The sequence below is a fragment of the Eumetopias jubatus genome, unplaced genomic scaffold, assembly GCF_037043125.1.
Source record: "Eumetopias jubatus isolate StellerSeaLion01/CBP00866 unplaced genomic scaffold, mEumJub1_p1.0 scaffold_16, whole genome shotgun sequence".
Taxonomy (NCBI): domain Eukaryota; kingdom Metazoa; phylum Chordata; class Mammalia; order Carnivora; family Otariidae; genus Eumetopias; species Eumetopias jubatus.
Window position 1 is genome coordinate 86,540,620 of NW_028274822.1, and position 11,911 is coordinate 86,552,530.

Sequence of the window (11,911 nt, forward strand, 5' to 3'; positions counted from 1 at the left end):
CTAATCTTGTGGCTAAACCATGGTCCCAGCTGGGATGGAGGGCCCGCGGCCAAGCAGTGCAGCCTTCCCCATACAAGGAGGAGAAATCTGAGCCAGCGGTCGTGGGCACAGTGTCTGCCCCGATAAAGACCCCATGGGAATTTGGAGATTTGCACCTTGAAAAGAAGCCCTCAGTATGTCGGATTTGCTCTGAAACAGGAATATCAGGAGTTATTTCTGTGGCCCACTGTTTTAGGGAGGCCTTCCTGGTCAGCTGAGAGCCCCTACACCAGTGAGCAGTGTGTCCCCCTGCAGAGAGATCAGGGCAAGACAAAATGATTTCTGTTGTTCACACTGTAATGCATTTAAAGAAAGAAATCCCCAAATGCCACGCAGCCGCTAAAAAAGAACGCAGGGGATGACAGTACCATAATAACTCGAGCACCACCAGCAGCAACCGGGCCCTTCTCTCTGGCGCTCTCACGGCACGCCCAGTTTTATGCCAACCCTGCTGGTGTTTAATCCTCTTGCCAGGGAGATGCTTCCTATAGTCTCCATTTTACAGATGGGGACGTGAGGCTTCCCGTGTTCTGTTTCTACATGTGCGCTTTAGTGCGAACAAGGAAGAAACCCGAAAGTCGCGACATTGAACACTGGTGATTGCTGAGGGGTGGGGCATTACAGGGCATTTCTCTTTATATCTCTTCTCTCCTTATATATCTTTGCTTAATTTTTTATAACAAGCATGTATGAGTCTTTGTTGGTTTGATGATTATAACGGGATAGATCATAGTGAGGGTAGAAAATGTGTTTTAAAAAATACTAGTGTTGGGGCGCCTGGGTGGCTCAGTCGTTAAGCGTCTGCCTTCAGCTCAGGTCATGATCCCAGGGTCCTGGGATCGAGCCCCTCATCGGGCTCCCTGCTCGGTGGGAAATCTGCTTCTCCCTCTCCCACTCCCCCTGCTTGTGTTCCCTCTCTCACTGTCTCTCTCTCTCTCTCTCTGTCAAATAAATAAATAAAATATTTTTAAAAATACTAGTGTTATTTGCTTTGGTACTTGCCTGTGCCGTGGTTTCACCTCCTATTATTTTTCTTTCTTTTTGACAACTTTACTGAGATATATCACCTACCATACAATTCATGCATTTGAAATGGCTTTTAGTTTGTTCACAGAGTTGTGCAGCCATCACCACTGTCTAATCCCAGAGCATGTTTATCACCCTAAAAAGAAACCCCACACCCATTAGTGCACTTAATACGGTGACCCCTTAGTAGTCCACTCCCCACCCCCACCCCCCAGCTCCCGGCACCCACCAGTCTCCTTCCTGCCTCTATGGATTTGCCTGTTCTGGACATTTCATATTGATGGAATCATGCACTATTTGGTCTTTTGTGACTGTCTTCTCTCTCGGAGCATCATGTTTGCAAGGTGCAGGTGTCCTGAAGTCATCCTTCCTCTTTATAACTGAATAATATTCCGTTCATTCATGTGGATATGCCACATTTTATTTTTTCATTCATCAAATGATGGACATTTGGGTTGTTTCCACATTTTGGCTATTTTGAGTAATACCGCTATGAGTATTTGTGTACAAGTTTTTGTGTAGAGCTGTGTTTTAATTTCTCTTGGCCTACGTACGTACCTAGGGGTAGAATTGCCATACTCATAACTCCCAACTTCGAGGAACTGCCAGATTGGTTTCTGTTTACTATTTCTTAACTTGGACCAGGCCCTCACCCACGTTTCTGGGTGCAGCTACAAGGAAGCAGGACTTTGAAGAGCTGTGAGCACTTGACTGACAAACCCTCGACTGTGGGTCTGGGACAAGCTGGAGGACTTGCCATTTAGATTTTAAAGCCATTTCCTGGAGTGAGTGCCTGGAAGTGTTTGACACTGGGGCTCCGATGAGGGCCTGGGGGAAGGTCATCGTAAAGGGCCTTGGAACGGGCGGTGTTCTCATTTCTGGGTCAACCTCACCCCAGACAGCAGGGAGAAAGCAAGCACAGGGGCTGAGCCCCAAGGCTGGCCTGACCCTGTGACTGCGTCCAGCGGGCATGGCATGTCCCACTCCTGGAGAAAGGCAGCCGCCATCCAAATATAGTTCCTGGAGGAAGCAAGGAGCAGCTGTGAGTCATGGAGCCGAGCATAAATAGCGGAGGTGTCTCCAGATGTGACTGTGCAGGGAGGCTGCCCGGCCTTGAGACCTGCTCCTCAGCACCTTCCTCCGCTGCCCGGGGCCCCAGGAGAGGGCGCCAGGTGAAGACCAGCTCCTCATCTGCAGGGGGCGTTCTAGAGGGCACCCTGCGTTGGGGGGTGGCAAGCATAAGAAGGAGGGAGAGTCCTCCCAGCCTGCAAGACTATGAAACTAGCACAGGAGAAGCCGACCCGCACTGGGAGGCTGTGTATACACTGAGGAAGGCCTCAGTTCAGATGTATTATGTTCCTCTCCGCCTCACAGGGAGGTTAGAAAGCGTAATTACGAACCACAGTGCTCAGGCCATCAGGGGCTTCCTGCTGCTATGGGGGTGAATGACAGAGGCAGAAGTAAAGCAATCCTGGGCAAGGGGACCCAACCCACCAGGAACAGGCCCCTCTTCTGTCACGGGGCCCGCACAGCAGTGCCCGCAGAGGCCCAGGTGCCACGTGGCTAAGTGTGTAGAAGTTATAAACCAAGCAACAAGCTGTTAAATTAATACCCCACCTTGACAGTTCTACCTTTAATTTGGGCTCCTTCAAATTCTGGGGCTCCTGGAGTTTCGCACTTGGATGGGCAGCATGAGGAGAGCCAGGCCAGTGACTACCCCTTGTCTCCACCCCCCCGCCGCCACTCCCTCCTTGGCCAGCCTTCAGGCCCATGGAGGGGAGGGGCACACCACTGGTGAGGGTTCCTCTCAGAGGATGACTTCAAGAGGAGCCCTTGCAGGCCCTAGAAGTGGGCTTGGGTTATTCGGGGGAGGGAGTCCTGGGATTCAGGGTTCCCAGAGCATGGTCTATGATAGAGAGCATGACATCTAGTGGGCACCTCCTATGGCCCCAAGACTCCTTTGAGGAGGGGATAGCCAGAGGGGCCCCTCTTGCCTGGATGTTGTGGTGTCACTGCCAGAGAACACATCTCTCTACTGGGGTTGGTTATTCTCAGTTCTATCTGGAAATGCAGGACTATCATCATCAGACTCCTCTGAATTTTCAAGAGAAGTCTGAAAGCTAGATTTCTATAGGAAATCTCCTAATTTTAGAAGTACCACACGAACCAAACAAAGCATGTCAGCAGACTTAGCTCTTGGACTAGCAGTGTGTGTCCTCTGACCTGCCGATAGCACAAGGTCTTCAATGCCTCAACGGAATCCCAACCCACCAGAACTCCCTCAGGACTTCTCAACAGGATCAGAAGGGGTGGCAGGCAGAATAATGACCCCCAAGGGTGTCTATGTCTTAATTCCTGTAACCTGTGAGTATACTACCTTACGTAGCAAAAGGATTTTGCAGGTATGATTAAATTAATCATGGGGAGATTACCCTGGATTATCTGGTGGACCCAGTGTAATCACAAGGGTCTTTATAAGAGGGAGGCCGGAGGTTTGGAGGAGGAGGTATGATAAGGAGACGTCAGAGTGTGGGATGAGGCTGCTGGCTTTGAAGATGGAAGGGCCATGGGCCAAGGGACAATGGCACCTCTAGAACCTGGAAGGGCAACACAAGCAGATTCTCCACTAGAGCTTCCAGAAGGAATGCAGCCTCACCTACACCTGATGTTAGCTCTTCAGACCCGTTTCAGACTTCTGACCTTGAGAACCAGGAGACCAGCTTGTGTGCTTTAAGCTACTCCACCTGTCGCCGGTGGTTACAACAGTGACGGGCCATGTGGAAGAGGCTTGGGGAAGTTTCTCAGGCAGCCCCCGCTCCACTTGTGCCCCCTCATAGACCGGCTGGGTCCTCGCTGGCTGTCCTCCCAGTCTACCTCTTCCCTGAAGCCTTCCCAGGCCCACCTGGCTGAGGGCTCCTCCAGCTCTTGGCGTGGAGCGCCTGCCTTTGGCACTGAATCTGAGAGCCACGGTATCCAAACAGATTAAGCCACTCGAGGGCACTTTAGAAAGTACTGATTCTTGGGCCCGCCCTCCTAAAGCAGTTGAATCTAGGGGTGGAGCCTGGGCAAGGATAGTGATGAAAGCCCCCCAAGGGTTCTTCGAGGGCAGCCAGGGCTGAGAACCAAACCACAGTGACAGAACCTTCCTTTCGGTTCACTCTCTCCGTGTACGTTGTCTCTTCACAGGGCCCAGACCAGGGCTTGGCACCTAGCAGGTGTTTAATAAATATTTGCTGACTGAAAAGTCCTAGAGTGCAGGGCTGTTCTTGTCATCAGTAAGTGACTTGCCTTCCATTCACCTAGCATGAAACCAAATGTTCGGTAACCGCTAGTAAACTGAACTAAATGAACTAGGGTAGCAAGTGGTTATTCTAAATAAGCCTTTTGTATATTTTAAGAAGAATTCTCCCATGACCTCCCTTGTGGCTGCATTGTGTGCTTTGCTTTGTTTTGTTTCCTTTCTTCCTTCTCTGGGCAGCTACAACGCGCCTTTCTACTGAACATCCCAAGCCTGGTCCCGATTCTTTTTGGAATAAGTATCCCCTCTGCCGAAGCTCTGTGGTCTAAGAGCAGTTGTTCTCAAAGAGGTGGCTCCCCCAAGCCAGCAGTATTGGCATCACTTGGGGACTTGTTAAGAAAGGCAGAATCTCGGCCCGCCCTCCCCCCGACTCACTGAATCAGAAACTCTGGGGGTGGGACCGGCAGTCTGTTTTAATAAGCCCTCCCGGTCATGTTGACCCGCTGACAAAGCTTGAGAACCCCTGCCTTGAAGCCATGCTTCTCAACCCTGGCCGTACGTTCAGATCCCCTGAGGAACTTTTAAAAAATATGACTGCTCATACTCCACCCCAGATGAATGAAATCAGGATCTCTGGGAATGGGGCTCAATGTCCAAAGCTCCTCAAGTGCATCAAATGAAGCCCAGCCTTAGCAGAGGAAGGGCCAGTGTGAGAATGCCAATAAAGGCAGGGCTGAAGCCAAGCAGAGCGCTCTGGGCAGGGCAATGGGAGCCCCCGCTCCTCCGGAGTCGGCTTCACACTGGGGCATGGGGAAGGCTCGGAGCGTTCCATTCTGTCTCCAAGGCTCCTCTCCCAAGCGTGAACTTTGTTTAGACATGTAGCAAAATCTGCCTTTTCAACTAACGCTTGCAAAGGAGGCTCGGGAAAAAAATGTCAATGATGCCAACACTGCCAGCTCTATGCTTTCTGAGCAGTGATTCTTGATCAGTCGCACGGGAGAAGAGAGTAAGAGGTGAATCACCTGCTCAGTGGTTTGTGCTGAGAATGTTCACTGAGATCTCTGGAACTCTCTGGGTATGAGTAACTCCCACTTTTGAGTTCCTTTTTCTTATCTTTGGGTTTAGTCTTCTATTTCTAAATTGAGTTAAATCATGTGTTACATTTATAATTTATATATATCATGTGTATTATTTATGTAATTATAAGTTATAAATATACTTTACAATTTATATTATAATTACATATATCGTAATTAGCAAAGGTATAGGAAGTATAATAATCCCAAGAGTATTTACTGCTTTTTGAGAGCTTACCGTGTGTTAGGCATTAATGTTTACCACCTTAAATACATTGTCGCAGTAAACTTCAAAACTCCCGTTACCCCTTTTTTCAAGATGAGGAAATTGAGAAGTTCAGATAGAAAATGGGGGAGTCAGGATTTGAACCTAGGTCTATCATCAATGATCATACTTTTAGCCCTAGTAAATAGTAGCACATGTTTATAATACAATTATAATTAATATAGTACAAAATGTAATTAATATGATACTGGATAGTGTTTTATTTATACATAAAATTACACATAATTTAACTCTCAATTGTACATAATATAACTCAATAAATGCTCTACATGAAAATGTTACCACTTAAAGGTACTTATATAGTATCAATTAAAGTTCATTCGATTCTGTAACCAATGATGTTATGTCTAAAGACCATTCCTAGAATGTTACATTGAAAATATATGGCTTCTTTGAAAATACTAGGTGATTAAAAAAAAAAAGAAAATACTAGGTGATTACTAAGATACGTGTTAAAGGGAAAAAAAACAGGATACAAAATTATATACGTACATGATAAGAGTTTTGCAAAACATATACATATATATTTTGTATGCATGGGGTGGGGAAATGGAAAGAAAGTTCGTCAAATCTTTCACAGAAATTACGGTTGGATGGTTGGACTGCAAGAGACTTTTATTTTCTTCTTGATATGTGGGGCCAGACCAAGACACTAGAATGCCCCAGACAAGCTGATATTTAGTGTAGCTTCAAACGGACGCTCTTCCCGATTTTTGTTCTCTGAAATTTAGTGGAGAGGGAGAAACTGGTTGCCTATTGATAAATGTGCACAAATACAGATTCAATTCCTGATTTATTCCTACAGACCAAAGCAGAGTTCATGTTCTGGGGGAAAAATATTTCCTACTTTTCTGTGGCTCTTATTCTCTCTTTTTGTAAAATTCCAAGCCCCACAATTTATTAGGAAGCATATCAGTTTAAAATGCAGATATTAAAATAAATTACTCATTTCTAGCCCTTTGCCAGGTGTAGCTCAGGTTTCTGAATTTCAGCTGACTGCAGCGTGCATAGTACAAAAATACTGCACAGAGTGTGGTGGATGGCAATGAGGAGGGGTTTTGTTTGTTTTTGTATTTCTCCCTTTCTTGCATTCTGGCGGTTCCCTAAGGAGACCCATGTGGAGACCTGCATTAACTGGCATCACATTTCCTTTTGAATCCATAGACAGGTCAGCACCCTTTTCTCATTCTAGAAAATTTGGAAAATGCATAATGAATTTCCAAACCAGAAAGCAGTCCTCCAAGAAAGAATTGGGAAGTGTTCCCTTTTCTTCTGTTTTTTTGGGAGAGTTTGTGGAGAATTGGTATTTTTTAAGTATTTGGTAGAATTCACCAGTGAAGCCATCTGGTCTTTGGCTTTTCTTTGTGGAAGTTTTTTTTTTTTTAAGTTTTTTTTTTTTTTAAGTAATCTCTACACCCAACATGGGGCTCAACTCACAACCCCGAGATCAAGAGTCGCATGCTCTGCTGACTGAGCCAGCCAGGTGCTCCTCTTTGTGGAAGTTTTTAAAACTACTAATTCAATCTCTTCACTCGTTATAGGTCTATTCAGATTTTCTATTTCTTCTTGAGTCAGTTTTTGTCATTTGTTTCTAGGAATGTGTTCATTTCATCTAAGTTATCTTGTTGACTTGTTGTTCATACTTATTTATTTATTTGGTGCAAAAAGGTGGTTTTATTAAAACATGAGGACAAGACCTGTGGGCAGAAAGAGCTGCCCTCCTTTTTATTTCTGAAAAGTTGGTACTGGCGTCCCCTCTTTCAGTCCCAACTTTAGTAATTTGATCTTTTCTCTCTTTTTTTCTCTTGGTTATTCTAGCTAAAGATTTTTTATCAGTTTGGTTGATCTTTTCAATGAATGATGGCTTCACAGGTGTTCATTTTTTAATTAAACCCCATAAGTTACATGTACTATTTTATATATATATATATTTATATATATAAAATAGTACACATTGAAAATGGAAAAGAAAAAAAAAAGAAGAAAAGAATCATGGTGCAGTTAATTGAAATTTACTAGGCCCTTGGCCCTATATTCGAGTTTCACATGGAATTATTTACTTATTCTTCTAATTTCCAAGTTTGTGAGGATTCTGCCTTCTAAATGAAACTAACCTCTGCTTGACAATGCAAGGAAGTAGTCGATGCACTATGAGATGGGTAGGTAATAGGTGGTAATAATGTAGCAGTGCTGATAGTATTGGAAAACTGGCCGTTGTCTTAGGGTTGCTGTAACAAAGCATCACACACTGCGTGGCTTCAAACAACAGACATGTACCCTCTCACAGGATAAATCCAGTTGTCAGCAGGGCCGTGCTCTCTGCAAAACGTATAGGGGAGAATCCTTCCTTCTTCCTTGCCTCCTCCAGCTTCTGGTGGCCACCAGCAGTCCTGGGCTTGAACTGCATTGCTCCTCTCCCTGCCTCTGTCATCACATGGCTGTCCCTTCCCTGTGTGTCTCTCCCCTCCTCCTATAAGGACACCATTCACAATGGATTAAAGGCCCATCCCACTCCAGTATGATCTCATCTTAACTAATTACGTCTGCCATGGCCCTATTTCTAAATAAGGTCACATTCTGAGGTCCTGGGGCTGAGGACATCCACATCTCTTCCTTGGGGGATATAAGCAACCCTCAACAGACAGGTTTTCAGCTAACTGTAAACATTTGTCTGTTACTATCCAATTTTTAGAAGTATATCAAAATGTCTTTCCTTCCTTTAAAAAAAATGTTATTTATTTATTTTAGAGAGAGAGAGCAGAGGAGGGGCAGAGGGGGAGGGAGAGGGACAAGCAGACTCACTCCCTGCTGAGCATGGAGCCCACCACAGCGCTCGATCTCACGACCCTGAGATCACGACCCGAACCAAAACCAAGAGTTGGACACTCCACCGACTGAGACTGAGCCACCCAGGTGCCCCGAAAGTGTCTCTCATGCTTACTGTGGTCTTTTTTTTTTTTTTTTAATAACCTCTTCCCTAGATTGAAGATATGTTTAACGAAATCAGATTTAGTGAGTATGTGGACACTGGAAAGCTAATTGACAAAATCAACTTACCGGATTTCTTCAAAGTTTACCTCAATCACAGACCACCTTTCGGTAACACCATGAGCGGCATCCAGCAGAGCTTTGATGTTCTTGGTTTTACCAATTCAAAAGGAAAGAAGGCCATACGAAGAGAAGATTTCCTGAAACTGCTTCTAACGAAAGGTAAATCCATAAATAGGGAGTATCTTGTCACATCATTGGGCTGTTGCCACTGGAGCTGAGCTGTTTTTGGGGAGGCAGACCCCCTGGCATCTTTAATCGACGGTGTGTGGGGGGTTCTGCTTCCCCAGAAACCATGGCTTCAACCATGAGGGATGCCACCTGCTGATCCGCAGAGCTGGTAAACAGGGGGTGACAGGAAGGGTGCCATCCTGGGTCCCTAAGAATGTGATTTATGTCCCAACTTGCTGAACCCCTGTCAGATTCAGTGTCCTCACTTGTAAAAGGGGGGTGAAAGTGCTAGCCCACAGTCTCACTGGGCTGTTATGACATTGGGATGCAAGGGTGAGGTAAAACCACACCAAAGTAAAATTTCCCAATTTTTACCTACTGTTTCCCTCATTATTGTATGTGAGGAAGTCAGGTAGGCTTTCTCCCTGGACAACGATTGCTCTTGGTCAAACCGGTGGGTCTAGCGTCAGGGAAGGTGAACTGAAGCCAAGCGCACTTTCTATCAGAAAGTTGTCTTATTTCTCCGCACACACCCCGACAGCTTTCCCCTCCTAGGAGCACCATTCTTAACCCCCATATGGGGAAGGATTTGTGACAGTGACACGGGACCCCGTAGATTGTTTTTGTGTCTCAAGAAAAGGAAATCGCGGGATAATTCTCTTTAAGACCTTGGAACGATGATGCTAAGCTCTGACATGATGTGTCGTCCCAAGAGCTGAATGGACACTCTTCCCTTTACGATATTCAGGTGAGCACATGACCAAAGAGGAGATGGGCGACTGCTTTGCTACCCTGTTTGGACTGAATCCTGAGGGGTGGAGATCTGAGCCAGCGGCCTCCTCTGTCAAAGGTACTGGGGCTGGCTCTGTGTGGGCGTGCCGCTGCGGCTCACTCATTTGTTGGAGACCTAGGTGCGTTTATTTCCCTTGACTGGTGCAGGCCGCTCTCCTTAATACCGCGCACACAACAAAGCAAGTGTGCTGGGGACCCAACATGAATAAGTTATGAAAGGACCAGCGAGCCGTGGTTGTATCTGAGAGATGAAAACGTTTGTTACCATGTGCCGTCCGTCCTTTGTGCCTTCTGCTTTTCTGTTCCCTTTATTACCCGGACCCGGTCCCCACCTTTGCGGCTGGGCTGCATGACCACTAGGAGAGAACATACAGCTTGGAAGGTGTCTCGGGAGAGGCACTGTTGAGAGACTCGAGTAAGGACAGGGCAGTGAAGAAGCACAAGCCCGGCTTTGAGCTGCTAGTGTTTGAAAGTTCCTAAAGCCGCTCCTCCTCTCCTCTCCTGCCGGAGGATTGCCCACCTCCCTCTTTAGTCCACTGGAGGGAGGAAAATGGGCCTTGTGAATTTAAGTTCTGGAGAAACCAGTCTAAACAGCTCTCTCGAGGGGCGCATGTGTGGCTCAGTTGGTTAAGCGTCTGCCTTCGGCTTGGGTCATGATCCCAGGGTCCTGGGATTGGGCCCCGCGCGTCGGGCTCCCTGTTCAGCGGAGAGTCTGCTTCTCCCTCTCCCTCTGCCCCTCTCCCTGCTTGTGCTCTCGCTCTCTCTCGGAAATAAATACATAAAATATTTTTTAAAAATTAAAAAAACAAATAAACAGCTTTCCCGGGCCTGCAGGGGTGTCTCCACTGCCAAGCCCCAGACGCTGCCCAATGCCCCGCAGTGGTGAAAGCCTGCCACCATTACTGACCCCTCACCAGACTTCATTCTCCCTCTGCTTGCTTGCTTGCTTTCTTTTGTAAAGCAACCCCATGAAGGCTTCAGATAGCTGGAGGTGGCTATTTTCCTTTTTTTTTTTTTTTAAGATTTTATTTATTTATTTGACAGAGAGCACAAGCAGGGAGAGAGGCAGAGAGAGAGAAGCAGACTCCCCACTGAACAGGGAGCCCAAAGCGGGGCTCGATCCCAGGCCCCTGGGATCGTGACCCGAGCCGAAGGCAGACGCTTAACCAACTGAGCCCCCCAGGCGCCCCCTCCCTCTGCTTTCATTGTTCATCCCCAGTTTCACATTAAACAGGGTTTCTGAACTCAGACAGTTCTAGACTCCAGTTTCTGGTGGATCATTTCCAGCCTGCAAACTCCCCTACCCCATTCCTTGTGTACTCGGGACCTCAGAATGTAACGCTCCCAAGTGTTGCACATAAATCAACCATACCATGTGGTTAAGGCTTTCCAGTGAAGTTCACAGAGATTTGGTAACAAGCTCCAAACCGTAAAGAAGGGATTTCAGCCAATTTCCACCCAGGGGTTTTTAAGGACTCCCAGCCAAGCTGTAGCACAAAGCACCTCTCACTTTTGTTTAGCATCCGTTCCTTGTATTTTTTGGAAAACGCTTCTTAGTTAGAAACCTAATCGTTATGAAGGCATTTGTTTTCTTTTCTTGTTTGGCTAGGTTCAGAAATCTGCTTTGAAGAAGAACTTCCAGACGAAATCACTGCAGAAATATTCACGACAGACATTCTTGGCCTAACCATTTCACAAGATTTCAGACAAGATCCTACGGTCAGTGAAGTTGTACGGAATGTTTGAAACACAAAGGACTTTGTGTGTGCGGGGTTTTTTTCTTTCTTTTTTTTTTTTCTTTTCCAAGAGGCACTGCTTTCCCTGCATTTCCCTGCATGTCCCTGCCCCCACTCTAATCTTTGGAACATTTAGACATTAAAAGCAAATTTCGGCTAAGCAATGGAATTCACAAAGTTGGACATTCCACTGTTTCTGAAATAAGAAAGTGGGTGGAGGCAAGAAACACATGGTAGCTGGATGTACGTGGTGGCTGGGTATCCTGGCCCGTCTCTCTGCCTAATCTAAGGCAGTGCTACCAGAGCGGCGTTGAAAAGGACCTGGAGGTGGGCTGGTCCTGGGGGCAGAGAGGGCCTCCACCTGCAGCAGGCCTTCCTAGGGACACGTGTGGCCTTATTCCCTGCCCCTCAAGTGCCACCTGGACGCTTGACCTCATGTGGATCACCCCTGCCTGAGGTTTGACTCAGGGGGAGGGGGGAGCTGGGTGCTCTGGGCTCC

General features: G+C 46.7%; 1 protein-coding gene across 2 annotated transcripts in view; it reads left to right on the plus strand.

Moving 5' to 3' along the window:
• CFAP251 (cilia and flagella associated protein 251) overlaps window positions 1-11,441 on the plus strand; it is a 63,524-nt gene extending 52,083 nt beyond the window's left edge. For both annotated transcript variants that reach the window (XM_028116654.2, XM_088019339.1), the window contains exons 19-21: window positions 8,647-8,875; window positions 9,633-9,734; window positions 11,286-11,441. In XM_028116654.2, coding sequence (XP_027972455.2) covers window positions 8,647-8,875; window positions 9,633-9,734; window positions 11,286-11,422 — 468 coding nt within the window. In that variant the 3' untranslated portion in view covers window positions 11,423-11,441. The remainder of the gene's footprint in view (window positions 1-8,646; window positions 8,876-9,632; window positions 9,735-11,285) is intronic.
• Window positions 11,442-11,911: the final 470 nt, after the last annotated feature.